The sequence below is a fragment of the Tamandua tetradactyla genome, chromosome 1, assembly GCF_023851605.1.
Source record: "Tamandua tetradactyla isolate mTamTet1 chromosome 1, mTamTet1.pri, whole genome shotgun sequence".
In the NCBI taxonomy this organism is placed as follows: Eukaryota; Metazoa; Chordata; class Mammalia; order Pilosa; family Myrmecophagidae; genus Tamandua; species Tamandua tetradactyla.
This window is the reverse complement of record NC_135327.1, coordinates 60,387,294-60,413,580: the sequence shown is the minus strand read 5'-3', so window position 1 is coordinate 60,413,580 and position 26,287 is coordinate 60,387,294. Positions and strand designations below refer to the sequence as shown.

Here is a 26,287-nt window from a genome sequence, read left to right as displayed (position 1 = left end):
TGGTCAGGAACATACTTTGTAGGACTTGAATCCTGTTAAATTTATTGAGACTTATTTTATGACCCAGATTATGGTTTACCTTGGTGAATGTTGAGTGTGTACTCAAAAAGATTATGCATTCCGATGTTGCTGAGTAGAGTTTTCTACAAATGTCAGTTAGGTCAAACTGATTGATAATGTTGTTGAGATCTTTTTTATCCTGATCTTCTGTCTACTTATTCTACTGATGATTGTGAGAAGAGTGTTGAAATCTCCAACTGTACTTATGGATTTGTCTATTTCTCCTTACAGTTCTATCAGTTTTTGCCCCAATGTATCTTGAAGTTCTCTAATTAGGTGCATTCTAATTAGGTATGTTATGTCCTTTTTTTTAAAATTTTACTTAAAAAAATTATTTATTAATTTAAAAAATTAAGAACAAAAAGATTAACATATCATTCCGTTCTACATATATAATCAGTAATTCTCAATATCATCACATAACTGCATATTCATCATTTTTTAGAACATTTGCATCAGTTCAGAAAAAGAAATAAAAAGACAACAGAAAAAGAAGTAAAACGATAACAGAGAAAAAAAAAGATTATACATACCAACCCCTTACCCCTCGCTTTCATTTATCACTAGCATTTCAAACTAAATTTATTTTAACATTTGTTCCCCCTATTATTTATTTTTATTCCATATGTTCCTCTCATCTGTTGATAAGGTAGATAAAAGGAGCATCAGACACAAGGTTTTCACAATCACACAGTCACATTGTGAAAGCTATATCATTATAAAATCATCATCAAGAAACATGGCTACTGGAACACAGCTCTACACTTTCAGGCAGTTCCCTCCAGCCCCTCCATTACATCTTGGATAACAAGGTGATATCTACTTAATGCATAAGAATAACCTCCAGGATAACCTCTCGACTCTGTTTGGAATCTCTCAGCCATTGACACTTTGTCTCATTTCACTCTTCCCCTTTTTGGTCGAGAAGGTTTTCTCAATCCCTTGTCTCATTTCACTCTTCCCCTTTTTGGTCGAGAAGGTTTTCTCAATCCCTTGATGCTAGGTCTCAGCTCATTCTGGGATTTCTGTCCCACACTGCCAGAAAGATCCACACCCCTGGTAGTCATGTCCCACGTAGACAGGGGGAGGGTGGTGAGTCTGCTTGCTGTGTTGGCTGGAGAGAGAGGCCACATCTGAGCAACAAAAGTGGTTCTCTTGGGGGTGACTCTTAGGCTTAATTTTAAGTAGGCTTGACCTATCCCCTGTGGGGTTAAGTTTCATATGAACAAATCCCAAGACTGGGGGCTCAGCCTATAACTTTGGTTGTCCACAACTGCTTGTGAGAATATCAAGAATTCAACTTGGGGAAGTTGAGTTTTACCCCATTCTCACCATTCCCTGAAGGGGACTTTGCAAATACTTTTTCACTCACTGATCAAATCACTTTGGGATTCATCAGGGCATTACCTGGACAAACTAACAAAATCTCATGTCCTATACAAAGTTCCATATACTTAAGGTGTTCAATCAACTATCTACATAAGTTATATTAGGAGATGCACTAGTCAAAGTATAGATTTGTACCAAATAAACATTTTTTTCCTTTAGTCTCTCACATTAGTTGAAATTTTTAAATATTATGTACCATCTATTTTCAGCACACTGCAGTAATGACATTCTTTTGTTCTTCCTCATGCAAAAACATTTTTAAAATTTGTACATTGTACATTTCACTGTTATTATACACTCTAGGCATTCCTAGATTATACCATCTCGATCTTTACCATCTATCTTTCTTTCTGATTTCATTTATGCCCCAGCCCTCCTCCCTCTATCGTTCTCATATGTAGCTTCATTCAGTGTTTTAACATAACTGTATTACAGTTAGGTAATATTGTGCTGTCCATTTCTGAGTTTTTATGTTCAGTTCTGTTGCACAGTCTGTATCCCTTCAGCTCCAATTACCCAATATCTTACCCTATTTCTATCTCCTGATGGTCTCTGTCACCAACGAAATATTCCAAGTTTATTCACATGTCAGTTCATATCAGTGAGACCATACAGTATTTGTCCTTTTGTTTCTGGCTAATCACACTCAGCATAATGTCCTTAAGGTCCATTCATGTTGTTACATACTTCATAACTTTATTCTGTCTTACAGCTGCATAATATTCCATCTTATGTAAATGTCACAGTTTGTTTAGCCAACTGTCTGTTGATGGACCTTTTGGCTGTTTCCATCTCTTGGTAATTGTGAATAATGCTGCTATAAACATTGGTGTGTAAATGTCCATTTGTGTCCTTGGCTTCGTGTCCTTTGAGTAGAGACAGCATATAGATGGGTCCTGTTTTTTAATCCATTCTGCCAGACTATGCCTTTTGATTGGAGAGTTTAATCCATTAACATTCAGTGTTATTACTGCATGGGTAGTACTTTCTTCTACTGTTTTGCCTTCTGGATTTTATATGTCATATATAATTTTCCTTCTTTTTACCTTTACTCATAGTCTTCCTTTCTACACCCTTCTCCACACCTCTGTCTTCTCTCTTCGTATCTGTCTCTAGTGTTCCCTTTAGTATTTCTTGCAGAGCTGGTCTCTTGGTCACAAATTCTCTCAGTGATTTTTTGTCTGAAAATGTTTTAATTTCTCCCTCATTTTTGAAGGACAGTTTTGTTGGATATAGAATTCTTGGTTGGCAGTTTTTCTCTTTTAATAATTTAAATATATTATCCCACTGTCTTCTCGCTTCCATGGTTTCTGCTGAGAGATCTGCACATAGTCTTATTGGGCTTCCCTTGTATGTGACGGATTGCTTTTCTCTTGCTGCTTTCAAGATCCTCTCTTTCTCTTTGACCTCTGACATTCTGATTATTAAATGTCTTGGAGTATGCCTATTTGGATCTATTCTCTTTGGGGTACGCTGCACTTCTTGGATCTGTAATTTTAAGTCTTTCATAAAAGTTGGGAAATTTTCAGTGATAATTTCCTCCATTAGTTTTTCTCCTCCTTTTCCCTTCTCTTCTCCTTCTGGGACACCCACAATACGTATATTCATGCGCTTCATATTGTCTTTCAATTCCCTGAGTCCCTGCTCATATTTTTCCATTTTTTTCCCTATAGTTTCTGTTTCTTGTCAGATTTCAGATGTTCTGTCCTCCAGTTCAGAAATCCTATGTTCTGCCTCTTGAAATCTACCATTATAGGTTTCCATTGTTTTTTTCATCTCTTCTACTGTGTCTTTCATTTCCATAAGTTCTGTGATTTGTTTTTTCAGACTTTCAGTTTCTTCTTTTTGTTCTTTCCTTGCCTTCTTTATATCCTCCCTCAATTCATTGATTTGGTTTTTGATGAGATTTTCCATGTCTATTCGTACATTCTGAATTAATTGTTTCAGCTCCTGTATCTCATTTGAATTGTTGTTTTGTACCTTTTACTGGGCCATATCTTCATTTTCCTAGTGTGATTTGTTATTTTTTGCTGGTGTCTAGGCATTTAATTACCTTAATTCGTTTATTCTGGAGATTGCTTTCACTTCTTTTATCTAGGGTTTTCTTGCTGGATGAATTTGTTATCTATCTGTTCTTTGACATTCTGTTCAGCTTTGTCTGGACATTTATCTTAAGTTTTGTTTAATAGAGCAGAATTTTTCAGTTCTTGTATTCCTGTTTCTTGCCCTGCTTGTGTGATGCCCTCCCCCCCCACACACACACACACTTAGGAGGGTCTACTTAGATATTATAGACCCCAGCCAGATTTTCCCAGACCAAACTGGCCTCCTATCAGGAGGAAGGAGTCACCAGCATCGGTTTTCCATGAGGGTGAGACCCAGCAGGTTGAAATACTTTCCTGTGAAGTCTCTGGACTCTGTTTTTCTTATCTTGCCCAGTATGTGACGCTTGTCTGACTGCAGGTCCCACCAGCATAAGATGATGCGGTACCTTTAACTTTGGCAGACTCTCCCTGCTGGGGGTGTGGTGGAGACAGAGGAGAGCTTGTAGGCTGGTTTTAATGGCTTCAAATTACCAAGCCCTGGTGTCTGAATTCCTTGATGGAGGGATTCTACCTGGGTAGGGCTTCACCCCTCCCCTGGGGAAGGCATAGTCTCCAGATAAGCCCCCAAAAGAGCTCACTTCTGCCTCTGCCTGGGGCAGCTGCAGCCTGAAAAGTCCTGCCGCTGTATCCAGAGGCAGTCAAGCCTTTGTAATACACAGCCACAAAAACCTCTGTTTCCTTCTTTTTTTTCCCCCCCTTTTTCTGTCAGTCCTGCCCCCTTGGCACCGGGGCAAAAATGAGCAATCTCCACTTTGATCAGGTTCACCTAAGCTGGGGGCCTATTTTTAGTAGTTAGAATTTGTTAATTAATTCCACAATTGGCTTGATTGTGCCCAGTCCCTGCTGCTGGTAAAGTCCTTTCTTTTCCCTTCTGGGAAGCAACCTGTGGGGGAAGGGCGCTGGCCGCTGCAGCTTTGGGAACTCACGGTTCTGGGGGGTGGTCACAGCCCGTCCAGCTGGTTCAGACTGGGATATGTTGTGTGTCTGGTCACTGACGTGGCCCCAGAAGCTGTTCTGTACTGTTTCTGGTTATTTAGTAGTTGTTCTCTAGAAATCATTTTGTGCCTGCCAAAATAATTCTTTGAAAGACCATGTGTCCTATGATTCCATGTACAGGAAAGGTACAGAAGAGACAAACCCACAGGGCCATAGAGTAGACTAGTGGTTGCTGGGAGGGAGGGAATTAGGGTTCCTTTTGGGGGTGCAAAATGTTCTAAAACTAATTGTGCTGACGGTTGTGCAATTCTGTTAAGATCCGATCCCCAATGAATTGTATACTTTGGGTAAACTGCCCGTGTCACCTGGGGAATAGGGGGACCAGAATTTTTAGGATGCGGTTGTTTCATTTGAACCTTCCTCACAGATATGGGCTGGGACAGGTCCGCATATGCAGGGCCTGGGTGAACCAGCGGCGAGGGAAGCAGGAGCACGGGGGTGCACCCCGTTCACCTTTGGGAGACCCTATAGCAGCCCCTGGAGAACCTGCCCTCTCCCCATGGAGGTGGGGCCTGTGGGGCGGGGCCGGAAGGGGGAGGGGCTACCGTTGGAAGGGCGGGGCCGAGCGCGCGGGGGGCGGGACGGCGCAGGCGCGTTACGCGGCGCTCAGCGGTTTCCCACCCCCAACGGCGCGCCCGCGGTGGCCGGCGCGGCGTCCTACTCAGCGGCCGGGGCTCTAGCCTCCAGCCTCCCACTGCGTCCTTGCCGAGTCCCCGCCGCCGCCCCCGCCCCGGCCCGCCCGCCGCCCCCGGCCCGCCGCCCCGCGCGCCCCTGACCCGGCGGGAGCGCGCCCGCCGTCCCCCAGCCGCCGTTTCGGCGCGGGGCGCGCGCCTGACAGGGCCCCCGCGGAGACCGCTGCCGCCGCCGCCGCCGCCGCCGCCGCCGCTGCCGCTCCGGGCCCGGCCGCGCCGCCGTCATGTCGGGCTCGGCCTCCCGGGAGCCGTCGGCGGCCCAGGTGGCCCAGGCGGCTGGGGCTCAGGCGGCGGCGGCGGCGGCGGCGGGGCCCGGCGCAGAGGGCTCGGGGCCCGAGGGCGGTGCGGGCGGCGGGGACTCGGCGCTGGGCGAGCCGGGTCTGAGCTTCACCACCACCGACCTGAACCTGGTGGAGATGACAGAGATCGAGTACACACAGCTGCAGCACATCCTTTACTCGCACATGGAGGCGCAGGCAGCCGACGGCGAACTTGAGACGCGCCTCAACTCGGCCTTCTTCGCGGCGGCGGGCGGCGCGGCACCGGCCCCCGGCGGATCGGGCGCGGCGGGGCTGGCGGCGGCCGGGGGGCCGCCCGTCTACCCGGTGTTGTGCCCGCCAGCGCTGGCCGCGGACGGCGGCTTCGCGGGCTCCAACCCGTGCCTGGGCCACATCGACTTCCAGGAGTTGCGCATGATGTTGCTGAGCGAGGCCAACCTGCCCGTGGCGGTAGCCGGCGCTGCGGAGAAGACGCCAGTAGGCGGAGGCGCGGAGGCGGCGGCGGGCGCGGCCCGGCCCAAGGCGGCCGAAGGCACTAACAAGGAGAACGCTGTGGGCGACGGCGCGCCCGAGGCCCGGGCCAAGTCGGCTGTGCGCGTCCGCCTGGAGGACCGCTTCAACAGCATGCCCGCCGAGCTGCCGCGCGGCCCCGAAACCCCCGAGGCGGGCGTGGCGCTCAACAAGTGCGTGGCGGGGCCCTGCGGGGCGGGGGAGCGTGGCCCGCGGCGCAGGACCCCTAGTAGGGCCCGAGCCCGAGCGGCTTTTGCTCTGTGCGGGCACCTGGGCGCCGCAGGAGGTTGAGCCCTTCGGGTCTGCGCGCGCGACGCCCCGGGTGCCTCGTTTAGGTTGTGCGCTCCCAGGGGCCAAGCAAGGGGGAGCGCCCGCCCTGTAGTTGCCCCATTTCCTCCATCCTCAAGCGATCTTGAAGGATGGTGAAAAGAAGCGCGATATCAGATGTGTGAGGACAGGGCGGTGTCCCAGGGGGCGCGCAGCCCCTTCCGTTCCGGAGGGAGGGATGGACGGACATGTCAGCGGGCGCGGATGGGAATTGCTCTGCAAACCGTGGCGAGGTGGAGCGCCCTTCTAGAGAGATGGCCATTGGCGAGGATAGCTAGGGAGTGAGGTGCTTCTGGTAACTGCCTGCCACGTGTCCCTTATGTGCCTCCGGGTTTTCTTTTCCTCGGCAGTTTGGTGACCCTTATCCGCCATCCATCTGAATTAATGAATGTTCCTCTTCACCAGCAACAAAACAAATGTACAACATTAGTGAAAAATAAAACTGCTGCTGCGACGACTGCTTTGCAGTTTACCTATCCACTATTTACTACAAATGCTTGCTCTACCAGTGGAAATTCTAATCTTTCACATACACAGGTAGGGAAAAAGCCTTGAGAAGCTCCCTCTTCTGTTTGAACTACAGGGTGACTGTCATTTTAGTTAGGTCCTCAGAATTTTATTTCCTCCATTGAGCTTAATGACTTTAAATGTGAGAGTACCTACGTGTTTGTGGATTCCTTTACAGTTGTGGGGCACCCACGGTCCTTAACTTGCCTAGTAATAGCTTTGCTGGTGGTTCTGCAGAAGTGAATTTTATTTGTATACCATGGAGGAGATTATGCCACGCACTGATAGAATTGATGTTGCTTCATGTTTTCCAGAGTTCTAGTAACTCATCTTCTGTTCTTGAAGCCTCCAAGCACCAGGAGATTGGATTACCTAGAGCATTTTCTTTCTGTTATCAGCAAGAAATTGAATCCACCAAACAGACTTTAGGTAGTAGAAACAAAGCCCTACCAGAGCAGGTTTGGATTAAAGTAGGAGGTAAGATATAACCCAGAAGGTTTTTCTTCTCTTGATGGAACACTATATTTGCTGTCTTACAGGCCTATGGGGAGGGGGCGGGGGAAGGAGGCAGCTTGGAAACGTGAGCAGTTTTCTTTGGGTGTGTTTATAGCTCACTGATCCTTCTTCTATCTACTTCCCCCCCGTCATCTCACTTGGTATATTCTCCTGGGTGTTAGTGGGGCCATGTTGAATCGGGGCTGCTTTTTCTTAATCATAAACTCAGTAAGCAGAAGCATGGTAGACTTAGATAAACTTTCTGGGATATATGAGTTAACAGAGCCCTTAATAGTTTTTTGTTTTTGTTTTATTCCCCCTTTTTATATTTCATGAGTGAGGCAGGAATCTGAAGTCTACTAAAAGCTTTAGGAGAGGTGAATAATCAATCATAGACAGTATGCAGCAGGGCAGAGGATTGAGTTGGGAGCAAGAGGCCATAAAGTGATTCAGAAAATTTTAGAAATAAAGAAATTGCTGAACGCAAACTCTGCTGACCTTGAAAGTTGACTCTCTGTTCCTCCCCAGAAACAAAGTTTGTCTTTTAAGTTATCCAACAAAATAGCACTGCTTCCCTCACTCTGCAAGAGCTCATTCAGCACCAAGTGCTGGGTCATCTCCCCTGTCGATCTTTCTTCCTTGTTATTATGGCATTTTATGCACAAGTGTATATTAACATTTATAAAGTGTGAAGAATATTAAAAGAGGCCCTGTTCGATACTCAGTTTAAGGAATAAAACATTAGTAGTGTTTTGATTTCCCTTCTGTGCCCCCCTTGAAAGGTTATTACCATTTTGAAATTTGTTTTGAGTCCTTTCCTTAGATAATTTGGCTTTGCCTGGAGTGTTGAAGTGCACGTGACGACACATACATGTGGTTCTTTGATGGAAATTTGATGTATTTTTGCAGCATGAATAAAAGCTGCGATACCATTACTTTCTTGGTGGCATGAGGGCTTATTTAATCTTTTTTTTAATTAAAAATTTTTTTTAAACATAACAACATACAAGAAAGAGCATCAGCTTATTTAGTCTTAAGCCACTTTGGTTTAATCCCTTTTTGGGGCATTTCAGTTAGAATATCAGGTGTCATATTAGAATAATTATACAGAAAATCTTTTGGAGGAAATATTTCTGGGTTTTGTTTCTTTTCTGGTCATCATAACAGTTGAACAGTGTGGTTTCTATATTCACAGATACCAGGACACCTGTTGATCAAGAAAAATATAAATGGGGGAATTTTGGCAAGATTGTATTGATTATGTGGGGAGGGTTTAAATGTACTTATACAGTCAAGTCTCAACCCATCACACGTGCTGGGCTTGGAGCCTTGTGCTGTCTGCACACAGCCCTTCTGGCTAACTAAGTAGAACAGCTCTTACTAGTTCTGTTCTCTGTGTTACTCACCCAGTAATCTTTGTATCTCGGATTGAAAATGCCAAAAAATATATTCAACATTAATGGGGATAAGTTAAGAAGGATAAAAAATTAAAATACCGCTTTTTTCTTCTTTTGCAAAGAAGAAGCGCTATGTAAACAAGCAATGAATAAGAGGAATCGGAGTAGAATACGTCAGTTGGACACAAGTGTAGAACGAAGAGCCCTTGGAGAAATTCAGAATGTGGGCGAGGGCTCCACAGCTGCCCAGGCTGCATGGCAGTCAGCGGAGCCCTCGCAGTCGAACCTGGGGGAGCAGACCCAGAGCGGGCCACAGGGAGGAAGGTCTCAGCGCAGGGAGAGGCATAACCGCATGGAGAGAGATAGAAGGTAATAAGTGTCATTGATTTAGTCAGGTCAGTTCATGAACAGTTAAATACAAGTTCATTACAGATAAAACAATTGTTAGCAATTTCTGTGCTCACAGTGAGAAAGAGGAGGCAAGAGTTAATATTAACTTAGTTTTTCTAGGGGCTTGGGGACCCGGAGAAGCACCCTATGCTCAGTAACTGGCTTGGAGGACTCACAGGACTCAGCAGATTGTGATACAGACAGCTATGATTTATTGCAGCAAAATGAGCTAAAGAAAAAGGCACAGGGGTGAAAGCCTGGGGCGACTAGGTGCACCTTCTAAGAAGGACGTCCTCTCTCAGGGGAGTCACCTAACTCCTCCAGCCACGCGTTTGCTGTGATGACACGTGATAAATGTGCCAACCAGAGCAACTCGTGAGAGACTCGAGACCAGGGTTTTGATTGGGAACTAATGATTAGGAACCCTGTCTGGTGTCAGCTAAATTCCAGACTCCCTGGAAGAGAGGTGTGTAGCCTAAGCCACATTTTCACACGGACAGCGTGGGCACAATGAGCCCCTCTTAGCAGTTGGTATGAATACTCCGAAAGCTGAGTTTGCACCTCATTCTTGGGCCCTCCCGAGTATGGCAGACAGTCCAGGGAGATTGGCTCTTTTCTACCCACCAGGTAGCTTGCTTTTGCCAAATTTACTTGGCTCTTTTAAGGATGTTGGGGCAAGATTAAAACTGTTATTTGATTTGTTTTATCTGTGGATTTTATTTGTACTGGTATCCCATGTAGGATCAAAAGGTGATTAACCTTTCTCTATCACAATTGGTTTTATTATGTTTCCTTAATGTTTAATTAATATATAATTAATTAATATAGTCGTTTTGGAATGCTTACTGTGTGTCAGTTTTCTGTTTTAAGCTCAGGATATATACTGAGCTGGACAGTCAACATTTAAGCTCCAATGTTGTGCTAAGGCAGTTTTTATTTTTAAATGGATGTGTTAAAGAAGACAGCTATCTTATGTATGTGAACAAATACATACTCTTAACTGAAGGAATTTCTTGTACTCAACTGTGAGTTATAAAGGGCATTTTTCCTCCTCTGAAACTCATTTAATAAACGTTTACTGAATACCTACCATGTGAAAGGCTCTATATTGTTTGTGATAGTAAGTGTTTGAACTCTAACTCTGCCATTTCCCACCTTAGCAACCTCTTAGGCAAATTCTTGACCTCCCTGAGCCTGGTTCCTCCCCTGTGCCACGCGAGGGGGGGTGGTTGCCTCCCAGGCTCAGGATTTGAACTAAATGAGATGATATACAAAAAGCAGTGAGCTCAGTGCTGCAAGTTAGAAGGCGTCTTGGGAGTGCTCGCTGTCAGTGTTTTTGCCTTAGCAAATCTAAAATTCATAGTGTACAGTCGTGAAGAGCGAGGGCCATGGTATATAAACTTGCTCAGTCTGCTTACTTAGGACTTTGCATGTTATTAAGTATAATATGTAAAATTTAAAGTGTCTAATAATAAAGCTCAAGTTATGATCTTAATTGTCTCTAAGAAGATGGGGTTTCAGGATTTTGATGGACTGGTGTCTTTGATGTGCTTTGAATCAGGCCCCTTGGAGAAGCTGCACCCTGAGACTGAGCTTGGTTTCCAGTCTAGGGCTTGACCCAGAGGGGCAGGTGCCTATAGGCTGTCGAATGCAATAACAGTATGCTCAGAAAAGTGACATGCACAGAATTTTGCTTCCAGTATCAGGGGCTTGGTGGACCCATACTTGACGTAAAGACTTAAATTTGGTCCTTACTCCTGCTCCATGAGAAACAAGTAGGGGGGGGGTCCCTTTAGTAGGGCCCGGCCTCGGGGCCTGCGGTGGCCCGCAGCTCTTCCCAGCCTTTGGCCACTCAGGCACCCAGGGCATCAGAAAGGCCTAGGAGAGGAGTACGGCCAGGGCTGATGGGCTCCACTTTAGGGTTAGACCAGAGCACTTAATGCCAGGCTTTGGAAACATCAGTCCTCTGGAGTATAAAATGGAACGTATTCTTCTACCTGTTTTGCTGCAGTTTCTTCTGTTGGTTTTGCTGCAGTTTCTCTCTGTGATTACTTTGGATTTTGACTGTAGGCGCAGAATCCGTATTTGCTGTGATGAGTTGAATCTTTTAGTCCCGTTCTGCAATGCTGAGACGGATAAGGCCACAACTCTCCAGTGGACGACAGCATTCCTGAAATACATTCAGGAGAGACATGGAGATTCTCTTAAAAAGGTTAGTATTTAATTAGGCTGAGCAGATTTTCAGGATTTTATCAGTGTTCTTCATCACTATTTCCCTAAGACATCTGCAACTACCCTTTGTTTCCTGAACTCTAATATCAAATACTTTGAATGAATGCATACTACTCATTAATAATGTGACTTGTCATTTATTGAAGAATCGCAGCCAGAATTGCTTACTGGACTGTGGTATATAAAATGACGCTGAGCTGTCAGTTGATGGATAGCAAATTGAGCCCTCACCATGTGCAGCAGTTGCATCAGGGCGTGAGGGTTTTCAGAGGCACGCAGGCTCTGGTTCTCATCTTCAGAAAATGTGAATTTGTGAAAGGAATAGGAGCAAGAATAGCCAAACAAGGCAGGTCAGCATCACTTAGTTTGATGTGGGGCTGAAATGCGCTAAGGAGGCAGAAGGGGCCGGGTAGGGGCCGGGGCTGCCGGGAGCTGAAGAGCCCTGGGCGCTTGAGGCTCCTTCAGATGCTTGGGCACTGCTGCCTCTGCCCCTCCAGGAGTCACGTTAGAGAACCTGCTTCCTCACTGAGCTGGATACTTGCTTTAAATTAGTGTGTTCATTTGAAGGAACAGTGGTCTTTCCGGGGCTGGCCCCCTGTGTGCTGCCTGGCTCCAGGTACTCTGGATGCTGTGGTCAGGCTGGGCAGTTTAGATTCTGGTGGATTTTCACACAGGATGGCCCCTTTGTCCTGGCTGCTGAGTGCCACTCACAGCTCTTAACTCCAGCAGGGGTCTGAGAGAGGGGGGTGAGCTGAGGTGGGTAGAGTAAAGGTGGGACCTTGTTTTAGGAGCACGGCCTCTGGCCTGAAGCAGTCCTGGCCACCTCTGCCTGGGCCTTACCCTCGAGCTCACCGTGACCATCTCCCTTGCCACTGTTCACCCTGGCATTAGCATTTTGTACATTACATTACTCAGTGCTTGCCTTATTTTCATTATACATTTAATTGCATTTTAAACTGGTACTTATTTTATGCTACATGTACCATTTATGGTTATAACACAGTTACTCCTTAATATTATTTATTAGAGGTAAATATTGGTTTGTTTTAATAAAATGAAGTTTTTATGTTTTAAGAAATGCTTTGATGATTGTATATATGTTAATTGCAGTTAATGTAATTTATTAAAAAATGACTAAGACATTTATAGTTTTTAAAATAAAAAAGCTTTTGTTACCTCTGGAGGCTCAAAGATGAAATAGAATAAAAATATTTACATATATATTATGCTTCTTGGTTATTTCTGAAATTTAATTATGTTGAACTTGCAGATTGTTTCTGATCAGATTATTAGACTCCTCAAGACACAGACTGAAGTGAAGTCAATTAGCAGTTTGTTTCAGGGACTGAGACAGAATCCGAACACATGCATGTTTGGCTATTTCCTTTGTAATCATTGCTGCCTTACTTGCGTAATCATTTTGTTCTTTAGATGAAATGCACGAGGGTTTCTAAGGGGTTTTCCTGAATTATTTTAGCTCCCATATTATTCAACAGATCTTTTCTAGTCTAGGCAGGCACTGTTGGAGACACTGGGAGTATTCTGAATAAGAGAGTCCCTGCCTGCAGGCAGGCAACAGGTGGATAGATGGAAAAGAGCGGGATGTCCTGTGATGAGGTGGGGACACAGAGGGGACTTCTTTAGGTGGTGCTGGGGGAGGGGCATCTGAGCTGAGACCCACATAGGCAGCAGCTGGCCAGCGCTGTGCTGAGGAGGCGTTCTAGCAGGCCTTTGGGTCAGGGTGCACCATCACTTTTGGGGTGCAACAGTGACGCCAGCTTTGCTGGGATCTGGTGCCAAGGGGGAAGGTGACATGAGGTGCAATGGGAGAGTGTGATGGGCCTTGGATGGTGTGCCAGTTTGAAAGGATTTGTATACCCTAGAAAAGCCATGTTTTAAATCCTGATCCATCATGTGGAGTCAGCCGTTTCTTTTAAATTCTATTCAGTACTGTATGGTGGAAACTTGATTAGATTATCTCCAAGGAGATGTAGCTGCCCATTCCATGTGGGTCTTAAGTAGTTTACTGGAATTCTTTAAGAGAGGAAACATTTTGGAGAGAGCACAAGAGAGCCATGAGAACCACAAGAACCCACACAGCCAGAGACCCTTGGAGATGAAGAAGAGCGCCCCCAGGGGAGCACCGTGAAACAAGAAGCCTGGAGTGAAAGCTAGCAGACAGTGCTATGTTCACCTTGTGCCTTTCCAGTTGAGAGAGAAACCCTGAACTTCATCGGCCTTCCTTGAGTGAAAGTAACGTCTTGTTGGTGCCTTAATTTGGATATTAAAAACTTCCTTTAATTTGGATATTTTCACGGCCTTAGAACTGTAAACTAGCAACTTAATAAATTCCCCCTTTTAAAAGCTGTTCCATTTCTGATATATATTGCATTCCAGCAGCTAGCAAACTAGAGCAGGTGGCATCCAAAGGGTGGAGGGGGGGCCAGAAGGCTTTAAACAAGGAGATCCACAAGCTACATGGTGGAAAGGGACTGTAGGAAGCTGAGGCAGGGCAGGCGGCAGGTGTGAACACCAGAGGACTACTTCGAAGGCAGCCACAGCAGCTCAGGTGGGGGTTGGGCACGCAGCTGGCAGCTTTGGGATGCATTTGCTGGTGGTACCAGATGTGGGCTTTGGTGGGAGGTGGGGGGGTGGCTCGAGCTTCTGGTGAATGGTGCTGGTGCTGTTGATTGAAATGGGAAGATGGGGAGAAGCAGATGATGGCAGGTGTGGAATCAGGTCTTCTGCTTCAGGTGCTCAATTTTCAGTGCCTGGGTAACCCCAAGTGTTAGAAAGTGGCCCAGAGCCCGCAGTGGCCAGGGACACGTGGGAGCCCAGTAAATAAGTGGATACTTGTACACCAGTCACGAAATTTCAACATTTACCACATTTACTTCACCAACACATATATCTGCTGTACAGTTTTTGAAAAAAATTAGAGATATGGACCTTTGCCACTTAAGTATTTCTGTAAGCATTTCCGAAAAGCAGGCATTCTCCCGTGTAACTCCATCACAATTGTCGTGCCTCACAAAGCTCCTCTACTATCCAGTCCCTATTCAGATTTCCCCAAATGTTTTAAAATGAGTGTTATGGCTGTTTTTTCACAAAACCTGGATCCAAGTATGGATTATGCATTACCTTTGGTTGCGTTGCTTAAGTCTCTTTAACTTGGGTGAGACACATGCTTTAATCCCACCTCACAGTCCCTCCCAGCTATTTTTTTTCTGATACTAATATTTTGAAGAGATTGGCCAAAAATCTGTTGAATGTCCTGGCAATTAAAAAATATATATGTAATTTCAAACTTATGGAAAAACTGCAACATTTTGTCCCCCTTTGCTCTGTTGGTCTCGGTCTCTAATTTTTTGGAACCATTTGAGAGTAAATTACAGACATCCTGCCCCTTTATGCCTAAGTACTGCAGAGTGTTCTCAAGAATAAGGACATTATCATACATAAGCAGAATGCAGTTCTCAAAATCAGGAAGTTTAACATCGATATAATTTTTCTATCCAATTCATAGTTACTCTTCAGATTTTGCCTATAATCCCAAGAATATCCTGCAGGGCTCTTTTTTCCCAGTCACACTCCAGTCTAGGCTCACCCATTGCATCTGGTTGTCAGGCACTGACCCTTTAGGTTCGTGGCTGGGAACCTCAGAAAGGCTCTTCAAGCTGGAGAGCAGCCACAGCCCATCTGTACCTCCTGTACCCTCACCCATTGGGCGATCACCCGTCCCACCCTGCCTCTTGTCCTCATGCTGTGTTGAGCCAGCCCTGTCACCGACTTGAGCACTGCTGTGTCAACTAGCATGCTGCTTTCTCGCGTCCCTTTATCCCATTGCCCTTGCCAGCAGCCACCCATTTCTTTGTTCTCCTTTGCTGCAAAACCCGAATCGTCTGTCCCCTTGTCTCCTTTCCTTTCTCTACCTTACCTCAGTCCACTCTCAGCAGGCCACAGGGATGGTCCAGGCTGACCACCTTCCACCTTGAGTAGCAGGGGACACACTCCATTGTGATTGCCACCTACTCCTAGGCTGCACCTCCTCAGTCTCCCTCCCTCACTGGCTTACCTCCTCGTCTCCCGACTTCTAAGCAGGGAGAAAGCAGGAGAGTCTCACAAGTTGAGGTGGTGCCTCTCCAGCTGCCTAATGCACAGGAGCCCCAAGTCTAGGTGTGAGCCCCCCTCTGGCAGCTGGGTGTAGGATTGGCTTGGAGTGGGGCAGGGAATCTGCAACAGCTCTTGCCTAGGCCTGTCTCTCCTGCAGGGTCTTCTGGGGTCCACCCTGAGCCAGGGCCTTGGGGGGATCCTGTTGCTGGCCTGGCCACCCCGCTGCTGGTCTGGCCACCCCCTGGTTCTCACGATGCGCACTTGGCTGTGCTGAGTCACCTACCACTCATTGTCACCCTCGGTAGCTTCCAGAATGGGCTTGTCTTCTCTTCGGCCCAGTGAATTGATACTGCGCTACTCAGGTGGTTATTTTAGTGGGGTTTATGGAGGGAGCAGGATTAAAACAGGTTTCTGTTTTTGCTCTTCTGCATCTGTGACTGTGGTCCCTCCTTTCCTCAGCTTTGTGCCATGTTCTTTATTCTGGAGCCTTCCTGCCATACCATAGTCTCTCCAAAGAACCAGCTTTTGCTTTGTTGATCAACTCTATTGGTCTGGGGTGAGGGTGGGGATGTTTTCTATAATATTTTGTTTTTGTTCTTTATTATTTAAAAACTTTTGTATATATATATACACAAATGCATGTATATATATATATTATATGATTATATATGGACTCAAAAGTTTTACATAATATTTGTTCTTCAATATTATAGTCTTGTTTCAGTTTTTTAAAAAATATGACCACAAAGTTGATTTCTCATTAATCCCACTAATAGATGGAAATCCAGTTTGAAAAACATTGCCCTAAATGACCTGACAGCAAGGTGCAAATTATATTTAAAACTATAAAGCTTGAGAGCTCAAAACTATGTGAGGCTGATCTAATTCTTGTAGGAAAATAGGTCAGAAAGTTTCAGACCATCAGTGGAAATATGTGGTGTAAACAATGCTTTTTCTTATTTCTTCATTGGCATTTCCCAAAATAATATCGACTAGAAGTACTACCAGTTCTATATAGAAATTAAAACCAAAGGGGTCTATGGATAGATGAGTATATGCCCTGTCTCCTTTCCTCCTAGGGATACATATCAAATATTCTAACTTTTCCACTAATGACGTCTGTCAACCTAGCGTTTCTCAAAATTTGCACATGAACCTTTTTCTGTGCAATATCTGTTAACATCCTGTGAAACTGAAGGAATACGCTTTGGAAAGTGCCTGGAGAAGCAATACATACCGAGAAGCCTTGTCCACACTCCCCACCTCTGCCCTTCCTTAAGGGTATATGGTGATCATAAACTCTTTAGTCCCACAAGTACCCTTCCTCCCCATTCCCCTTTACAGTTGTCTTTAATTATATCAGTAATATGTGGCATAGTAGAAAAATAAGAAATTACTGATAAAAGTTAAGGAATAAGAACTCTGCAATTACCACCGAGAGTTAAAATTAACATTTGCTATATATTCTTGCCATCTGCACTCCTTCATGTGTGTGTATATATCTACAGGCATACCTTGTTTTAATGTGCTTTGCAGATTAACACTTGTTTTTTACAAATTGAAGGTTTGTGGCAAGCTTCACTAGCGCATGTCTAACAGCATCATTTTTCCAACAGCATGTGCTCACTTCATGTCTCTTTGTCATATTTTGGTAATTCTTACAATATTTCAAGTGTTTTCTTTATTATATCTGTTGTGATTTTTGATGTTACTGTTGTAATTGTTTGAGGGCACCACAAACTGCACCCATATAAAACAGCAAACTTATTTGATAAAAGAAACAAACAAAAAAAACTTCACTTTTATTTCTGTTATTTTCTTCTTTTTTAAAAAGTTTTTATCCTTCTGGCATCTTGAGTTGAAAGTTTATTTCATTTATTTCAAATCTTTTTCATTTTCTAATCAATGCATTTAAACTAGATTTTTGCCTTAATGCTCCTGTTTTGAAAACATCCCACAGATTAGGATGTAATGCTTTCATTGTCTTCTCAGTTTTAAATATCTTGTAATTTTCATTTTGTTTGCTTTTCAAAACAGAAATGATCTGGAAGTAAGTTTTTAAATTTCCAGGTATGTAGGAGTTTCTTTGCCTTTTTAAAAACAGCTTTTTGTATTTTTCTGTTTTATCACATTGGGTCAATGAAGATGGTCTTTATAAAAAAAAGATGATTTTGTAAAAGTTTGTTGGGATTTCCATTGTGACCTCTTATGTGGCTAATTAAAAATGGTTTCATGTTTATTTGGAAGAATGTCCAGTCTCCATTTGGAGACTTATATATGTTTATTAATGAGATTAAGCTGATTAACTGTGATTTACCTGTGTAGGTCTCTCCCACTAGGATTAGATTTGCCAGATATCCTTGGAGTGCCCTTGGCGTTTACTTTATATAGTTCATCGTTTGTTTAGGTACCTACAAATTTGTCTGTTTTGTCTTCTTGCCTGGTTTGTTTTCTCAGTTTGATGTATCCCTCTTTGTTTCTCTCAACTCTTTTGCCATGACTTTTCTCTTACCTGATATATTACTAAACCTGCTTTCCTCCTCTAACTTCCTGGTATATTTTCTTTGCATACTATTGGAACCGGCTCTCTTTTTCCTACTAAGAAATACGTTTTTACTAGTGGCATTATGTTCATATTTACAAATCTAATGTGAATATCAGCTTTGGCCAGATCATATCTCAAGGTGTTTTGGTTGTAAACATCCCTTGAAACCCAGTTATTTCACCTCAGTTTTGTAGAGAATAGATACTGATTGAGACATGTGATGATTTGGAGCTTTATGTACCACAGAAAAGCATGCTCTAAAACATAACCCATTCCGCTGGGTGTCACCACTGTAGGTAGGCCCTTTGAAGAAGCTGCTTCAGTTGAGGTATGGCCCAGCTGAATCAGGATTGGTCCTAATCCTATCAATGGAGTCTTATGGGGAAATTCAGAGTATAAAAAGGCCACAGAGGGAGCAGCCAGAGACTTGGAAGTCAGTGGAACCTGAAAGAGAAGGGAGAGGTGCCATGTACGGTGCCCTGAGACAGGAGCCCGGACCAAGGATGGCTGCAGTCAGCCCCAGAAGGCCAGTCTTCTGGGAGAAAGCATGGCCCATTGTTAAGTTAGCCCCATTGCATGGCATTTGCTTTAGCAACAAGGAAACTAAAATAAGAGAGTGTGACAGCAATTAATAAATAGCTCTACATTTCTCTTATCTCTGGCTTGGCTTAATGGGGAAAAACTTAAGAGGTCTGGTGGCCTCCCTCTCAGCCACCCCCAGCTCCCTGTACATTGTCACATCCCTTGATTTCAAGGGAACCCTGCAAGAATCTAGATAGAACTACAACTTATTGCCACCCTGACAGAATATCCAAAATAGAGATGAATGCCAAGGAGTTAGCCTCATCATCGTGTAAAAATTGTTTAAAAAGTCTAAGTTTTTCTTATGTCTGAGAAGTGATTGTTTCCTTGTTTTTGGCTTGCATGTAATTATCCTAAAAGGTAAATTCTAAAAGACCAAATATAGGCAAATATTTTATATTTGGGCTTTGCGTATCAAGATTTGGTTGGTGTGATTGTGTCCAAACCATTCTGGACCATTCAGAAAGTAGATCAGTGGCAGCAGGTGCTTATACTTCCTCTTCTGGATGTGAATTAAATATAAACCTTCTGCAGCCCAACAATGAAAAGACAACCCAGTTAAAAAATGGGCAAAGGAATTGAATAGACATTTCTCCAAAGAGGATATACAAATGACCAAAAGCACATAAAAAGATGTTCAGCGTCGCTAGTTATTAGGGAAACGCAAATCAAAACTATACCATTTCATGCCCATGTGGATGGCTGTCATCAAAAACAGACAGTGACAAGTATTGACCAGGATGTGGAGAAACTGGAACCACTGTGCACTGCAAGTGGGACTGTCAGATGGTGCAGTTACTGTGGAAAATAGTGTGGTGGGTTCCTCAGCCATAACTGACTGGGCCTGCCCTGCTTTCCGCCTGCATGGCCTTGTTTTAAAGCAGTTCCAGGCACCCCATTGTTTACCCCCTAAACACACCTCTAAAAAGAGGAGGGGCTGCCTAACAACATAACCTCAATATCATTCTCATTCCTTAGTCTTAAAAATGGAACTCTTCCTCAATATCTGTTTTATGTCCAGATTTTTCCATTTGGCTCACAATGTCTCTACAGTTGATTTATTTGAATCAGGATCCAAAACTAGCATTTGGTTGATAAACTCTTACATATCTTTTTATGGGGGGAGGGGTACATGGTTTGGTAATCAAACCCAGGTCTCCTGCATGGAAGGTGAGCATTCTACCACTGAACCACCCATTTTTCCTCTTACCTATCTCTTATTCTGTACAAGTTCTCCCCCTTTTTTTCTGCATTTACTTATTGAGGAAATTAAATTACTTGTCCTGTAGGATTTCCCACATTCTGTGTTCTGGATTTGCGTCTCCATGGTAGTGTTTGGCTTGATCTTCTGTTCCCTAAAGGCTGGTGGCCTGGAGCTGTGATGAGACTGATACTGACTTTTTGGCAAGACCACGGGTTGGGCAGGGCTTTCCGTGTGCACTTGGCCCTTGTTGGGACACAGGATATTAGGGGATCTTACTTCTTGGTCTGGCTCAGGGGTGGCCTGCCTGGCCTGGCTGTGGCATTTGAGGCCTTTTTAAGACACGAACATGGCGACTTTACTTCTTTCTTCTTTTTTATTTTTAATATAAGAAGGCTTTACCATGTTGACGGCAATTTTGAGAATTTACTGGAAAAGGTAAATGAAAATGTATTTGCCAGTTGAGACTACTGGAACCTCTGTTTGTCACATGTGCCCCTCCACAACGTGGCCCATAGTTTTGTGACCTGGCAAGACCCTGGATTTGGGAGCGTTTTCACGGCTCATAATTTCAGACTTTGTCACGTTGCAGAGAGCAGCTTTCTTAGACTTGTCGTGTCTGTGAATTCGGTGTGTTAACAACTGTTTTTTGACTTTAGGAATTTGAGAGTGTATTCTGTGGTAAAACTGGCCGAAGGCTAAAGCTGACCAGACCCGACTCGTTGGTGGCATGTCCTGCCCAGGAAAGCCTCCAGAGTAGCCCAGCCATGGAGATCAAGTGAGTGAACTGGACACTGGCTCCTGTGACGCAAACCGCCTCTGTTGAGACCTGTGGACTCTGTCTGCTGCCTGGGACCCGGGCTGGTGGCTGCCCCTCAGCTGACATGAGTCAAGTGAAGGGGCTCCAGCAGGGACTCTGAGAGCACATTTTGTAAAAGTATCTGTCTAGAGCAGAGTCTGTGTCCATTAGCGTCCTCTTAGAGCAGGGGGATGAACACATCTTGACAACAATTAGTAAGTAACTTTTCAATTATCTGTCTGATTCCATCATGTTTCCTTAACATGATAACTTTAAAAATTAACATCCTGTGTAATTTGTTTAGTCTTAAAAGGTACATAACTTTTTACTTATTTTATTTACATTTAAAATATGCCCACTTAGCAATTGGAACAGGTTAAATTGTTAACTAGAAGTAGTTTGGAAATTTTATTTAATTACAGTTCTGTCACTCCCCCTTGTAACTATTTCCAGTCATATGGTACTGTTTTGCAAAATGCAGTACTATTTTAAACTTTTCTGCTAGAAATTTTCCAAAAACTTCCTTTAAAGCTACTTTTGTCCATAAATGAAATATTGTCACAGTAGATTGCTTAAATGCCCACATTTTCATATTAAGAGTCATTACTTTATGTATAATAAACAGTAGTGTTTGGAACTGAGGTTTTCAAATGAGTGGCTTTATTTATTAAAATAGATGATACTGGTAGACTTTAGTGCAATGCCAAGTCACCCTCAATAAATACTGTCAGGCAGATACAGCGGTGAATTTGTACACAGAAAGGAGAAGGCAAATCAGACTCAACCCTGGGATAGAAGGGGTATCTACAGTCAATTACTTTTGTTTACATTGTTAGCCAATCATTAATCTGAAGATTTATTCTGTTTTATTGGGATTACAGTATAGTCTTGACGCAAATATTATATAAACAAGTCGCTGAATATTTTCTCTCATGGAATTGTATGCTTTTTTTATACACACACCCAGTCTCCCTCTCGAATGCTGGGTTTACAGTTTTATCCAGAGGGCCTGTGTTGAAGTGCACGATTACAGGCAAATGGGCATTACAAATGTGTGGAGCCACACGGGAGACTTCAGGCAAACAGCTTGACCCAGCACCCTCCAGGACCAAGCGTCAGGGGCTCTCCTGGCCCCCCGTGGTGGAAGGGTGGGCTCTCCAGGCTCCTTGCTTAAACAGTCGTCACTTCTCATTTCCTTGAGTTGTATCTTAGGCACTTCTAGGACCCGATTTCTCCCCGCTGCCTCCCAGCACGGCCCCCTGGCAGGCCGAGGTGTCACAGACCCCGGAAGTCCCCTGGGCACCTGGAGCACCGGGCAGGCCGGAGTCACCAGGGAGTCCGGGCTCGCCATGGGCACCATCGTGGCCGTCCTTGCCGATGCCGGGCACACCTTGTGGGCCTGGAAGCAGAGTGGGGAGGTAAGTAGATGCATGGTGAGGGTCTCCTCATCCTCATGCCAGCTCCTCTTCCTTCCTGAGAAGAGGCCCTGGAGAGAGGGGAGAGGGCGAGGCACCCGGGGTCCTGGGCAACTTTGTATGGCTTCAGGGGTTGGGCAGATGGGAGGCTGTGGGAGTGGCTGTAGTGGCCGGGGGACTCAGAGGTGGTTGAGTGTGCGGAAGGATGGAGCAGGTATCTGGAAACTCATCCCAGAGATGGCAGTGCAAGCCAGGCCTGGGGAGATGAGCCCCCAAGGCTGAGCCTAGGGGCTTGGGTGTGGCCACCAGGGCCAGCAGAGGGACACTATGGACGGGGTGGGGTGGGGGGCCGAGGTCTCTGTCCACACTGTGCCAGGGAAGTGGGGGGGGGGGGGGGGGCAGGAACCTGTAGGTCTCCTTGACAAAAGCTTTTATAGTTGGTATTTAAAAACCTTAAATAACCAGGGTATGCATGGGGTTGGTAAACTAAGTGAAAATTCAGTTAGAATTGAACTGAAATGGGTACTAGTAGCTTTAGTTAAATAGAATTTAAAAACTAAACTAATCTGTGTATTGATTCAACTTTTTACCTATTAAAGTGGTTATTGAAACAATTCCTGTTCTTGCCTCTAAGAATGCTTTGCCAGGAGAAAAAATATTACCCCTGTAGGAAATGAGACATATCAGTAGCCAAACACTCTCCTATATATATGAAGTTAAACAATCCTGGAAAAGACGCCAAGAAAATAAAAACTTACGAACCATAGTGGCCACAAACCTTGGAGTCCCTGGTCTCCATCGGGCCCGTCCAGCCCCACACCGGCAGCTCCTTTGTCCCCTCTGTCACCCTGGTTTCCTGCCACGAGGTGAAAACATAGGCTCAGTGCATCCATGACCAGGTTAAGCCACAATTCCACTTTTGACACCAGGAATCCTTTTTAGAAGCCTCTGACTGGAGCCTGGCACAGCTCAGGCAGTTCACACCCAGGTGGCAGTGGCTCCACAGCCAGCACTTATCTGGCCCTGTTCCTCACCGCTGGCTTAGGGCACCCATTGTGATGGGATTTTAGTTGAGGGTTTATTTTGTTTCCTATTTTCAATGTTTTTTGACCCAGCAATTACTGAAGGGTGTTTTAAAATGTCCCTCTAATAGTGTTTTTCAAGCCCTCAATCTCGTTTTCATCTGCCGGATCCTAATTACTGAGAGATGTGTTAAAGTGAGGGCAGATTTGTCATCTCTTGCTTTGTGTGTTCGGAAGCTATGATGTTAGATGCATACAAGTCACTCCAGAATTACAGTCCTGGTCCACTGAAACTTCAGTCGACCTAGTGACACCTGAAGGTGGTCTGTTTTGCCTGATGTTAAAGTGACAAGACCAGATTAAACTATTGCACATGGCTGCTGAGCAGTGGGTGGTCCCATACGACTGGTGATCAGTGAATGGTGAGGTACCCTCTGGCCACCCAGCATGAGGTCACCCGCGTGTGCCCCACATGGGCCTCTGTCTAGTTAATGTGGTCAGGCAGTAGTTTCTGAGGGAAACTTTCAAGGTGATTAATGCTGATTCTGAATATTAGTTTGGAGGAACTCAGGTCCCTCTTTGAAGAAAATCTTATCTTCTGTTGGAAGACAGCAGTCCCTCACGTGACATTGTAGCTTAGTGGGCCTGGGGCAGGCCAGAATGTAAAGAAATTAGAAAATGTCAAGCTTTAATTGAGGCATTCTGTGTATGTAATGAAGATGAATTTGACATGTTTGCCCTCTAGTGTTGAAATTGATATCTTAAAAATAAGTGAAAGGATACTGCTGATTTGGAATATTTTGACCTGCTAAACTATAAATTTAATCTCAGAAATGAAGAAAGGCAATCACAGAATTATGTTTTCCTTAGAAGCTTTCTCTTGTTATTTTTCAAGAGCAGAAAAACTCTTTGGTGGATAACTGCGACTCATCCTGCCTGGAGCAGGCCTGAAATCCTCACGTTGGGGCCCTGAGGTCCCTGGCCAGGTGCAGGTGTATGGCCCCTGCTTCCTGGTGCCAGGCCACATCACGTGGCCTCATAAGGCATAGGTGGAGATTGGGGATGCAGTTTGGAGTCAGTAAGTCAACAGCTAATGGCAGGGATTTCCTACCCTTCTAGGTTGAGGTTTTCCTAGTTCTTTATAGTCCTTAAAATAGAAAGATTTTTGAATGTCGTATTTTTGCCTCTTACAAAAGAAATGATCATATACTGCCAGTTTTCCTTAAGGACTGAGCTATTAAGTGGGGCTCCTATTTGTTTACTCATCCCTTGCATTTCTTTTTACCAGTGCCTCCTCCCCAAAATGTTGTTCTGATGATATTCGAGAAAAATATCGTATTATTTGAAAATGTTCTACTATCTGCCAGTTTACTAGGAGCTGACTGCTCAGCCCTGAGAGCACAAAGGGCCCCCGGGAGTTCCCGTCCAGAACCTCACCTGCATCGAGGCTGCTTCTCCGAGTAGCTCGGGTTTTTCTTTATAGCATTTCTTATAAAAGTGCTAGGTGAGCCAGGTAGGGGTGGGGTGGGGGCCCCTGGCACGATCATGAGTCTGGTCAGAGTCAGGACTCTCACGTTCTGTCTGCTGAGGAGCCTGACTCCCCTTGGCTTTTCTTCCCATTCCCTCCAGAGGACACCAGCCTCCTCACCTCTGGGCCCAGGGTCTCCCAGCTCTCCGGGGGGGCCACGGTACCCAGGGGGCCCTCGTGCACCAGGATGGCCAATAGCGCCAGGGGGGCCCGGGGGGCCGGGGGGCCCGGCTGGACCAGGCCTGCCTGCAGAGCCCGGGGCAAGAGGCTTCCTCAGGTGGGCCGCCAGCTGTGCCATTTGTTCTTTTGGAAAACAAGGATACACATATTTACTTCAAAAAGAAACAGCATAAATATTTTTGTGTAAAGCATAAAAATATACTGCCTTACAGAAGGAGATTTTTGTTGTTTTGACTGAAAATAATTTTAACTGCTTTGAAGTATGTAGTGTTTTTAGATTTCCTCAGGTAGTAAAGAACATATCACATGACCAGAAGGAGGTTCTCATTCTCTGGAAGCTACTTACAATCCTGAGAATCATCTCAGGGAGTGGAACAGCAAAGCCAAACAGGCTCAATTACAGTATCTCTCAGCAAGCATTTGGAATGTCCACTGTGTGCCCAGCACGTGCTAAACCTAAGCTTGAGAGCCTCATCTGGTGTGGGCACGTGGACTGGCCGCAGGGGGCCGAGGAGTGGGTGGTCCTACGTGGGACGCTGGGGCTGTCCAGCAGGGATGTGGGGAGCAGCCGGGATGGAGAAGGCCAGTGGGTGGCCTGGGGACCAGGGAGGCTCCAAGCGCAACACTCACCGCTCACCAGACCCCCACACAGCTCTCTAATGCGCTGCTCGCTGGCTTCCTCGCCCTGAAATTCACCCAACAAAATTCATTAGCAGCCTGGGTATGAGCCGGCCACCTCTGCAAGGCCCATTTTTGCTTGCTGAGACATAACTGATCACTTAGGAACAAAAGTGATCTCAACCCAGCGAAAGCCCAGATGACAGCAAGCATCCAGAAAGGGCAAAAGAAGCACTTTTACCGGAACTCCTGGCTTCCCAGTGATCCCGGGGAGCCCTGGCACTCCTTGGAAGCCGATGGGGCCAGGTGGGCCTGGGACGCCTTGAACACCGCTGGTACCATTGGGGCCCTGGATGCCTTTTGGGCCCAGCTCCCCTCGGCCGCCGGACTAGAGGGCAGGGCAGGGCCAGGCAGGGCAGAGCAGGGCGGTTTAGAGCAGTTCCAGCACACGGCAGCCCCTGGCCAGCTTCCAAACACACTGAGTCTGTCACCACCCAGGGGTGATAGGGACATCCAGGGGGAATTTGACTTTGTAGGTAGAACATGCCATGGCACTCACCTCTCCCTTTGGTCCCACAGGCCCACTCGGACCCTGCAGAAAGAATACCTTGTTGTTAGAGGGGTGGGGATTGGTTACCAGGACACCAAGCTAGCATACTACTAGTTGGGGGCGAATTTAAAATGATGTCGTCCACAAAACTGCATTTAGATGACCCAGCCTAGTGACAGTTGCTCTTCCCGCCCCCCACCCCCCCACCTTTCACTGAGGCTGCATTGTCCATCCAGGCTTGTTTTTACTTCACTTGTTACTTGCCCTAAAGTGTGTTTTTATTTAGTAGCTGCAGCATATTTTCTCTTAAACACATCTGCTTTGTTCCCTTTCCTTTCCAACTGTAAGTGATGCCT

General features: G+C 45.3%; 2 protein-coding genes and 1 long non-coding RNA gene across 4 annotated transcripts in view; 2 read left to right on the top strand and 1 right to left on the bottom strand.

Annotated features, from left to right (window-relative positions):
- Positions 1 to 5,557: 5,557 nt before the first annotated feature.
- On the top strand, positions 5,558 to 21,803 carry TCFL5 (transcription factor like 5). Its single transcript, XM_077117318.1, has 6 exons — positions 5,558 to 6,203; positions 6,708 to 6,894; positions 7,179 to 7,341; positions 8,879 to 9,125; positions 11,217 to 11,358; positions 20,479 to 21,803. The coding sequence occupies exons 1-6, from the start codon at positions 5,659 to 5,661 to the stop codon at positions 20,599 to 20,601; spliced, it is 1,407 nt and encodes a 468-aa protein (XP_076973433.1). The 5' UTR covers positions 5,558 to 5,658; the 3' UTR covers positions 20,602 to 21,803.
- Positions 21,264 to 26,287, bottom strand: part of COL9A3 (collagen type IX alpha 3 chain) — a 17,737-nt gene continuing 12,713 nt past the window's right edge. The window contains exons 27-32 of the mRNA XM_077117305.1: positions 25,941 to 25,973; positions 25,623 to 25,769; positions 25,394 to 25,448; positions 24,704 to 24,886; positions 22,812 to 22,889; positions 21,264 to 22,017 (exon numbers count right to left, since the gene is read on the bottom strand). Coding sequence (XP_076973420.1) covers positions 21,827 to 22,017; positions 22,812 to 22,889; positions 24,704 to 24,886; positions 25,394 to 25,448; positions 25,623 to 25,769; positions 25,941 to 25,973 — 687 coding nt within the window. The 3' untranslated portion in view covers positions 21,264 to 21,826. The remainder of the gene's footprint in view (positions 22,018 to 22,811; positions 22,890 to 24,703; positions 24,887 to 25,393; positions 25,449 to 25,622; positions 25,770 to 25,940; positions 25,974 to 26,287) is intronic.
- Positions 23,492 to 26,287, top strand: part of LOC143647382 (uncharacterized) — a 4,777-nt gene continuing 1,981 nt past the window's right edge. Inside the window, exon 1 of one of the 2 annotated variants that reach the window (XR_013158019.1) lies at positions 23,492 to 24,559. This is a non-coding gene — a long non-coding RNA (uncharacterized LOC143647382). The other variant, XR_013158020.1, reaches the window with a different exon arrangement.

Bases quoted from the DNA above. Each gene is read 5' to 3' on its own strand.
- TCFL5 (XM_077117318.1), top strand. From the start codon at position 5,659: ATGACAGAGATCGAGTACACACAGCTGCAGCACATCCTTTACTCGCAC. The intron at 6,204-6,707 runs GTGCGTGGCGGG...TTTCCTCGGCAG, and splicing joins GCGGGCGTGGCGCTCAACAA to TTTGGTGACCCTTATCCGCC. The intron at 6,895-7,178 runs GTAGGGAAAAAG...CATGTTTTCCAG, and splicing joins CTAATCTTTCACATACACAG to AGTTCTAGTAACTCATCTTC.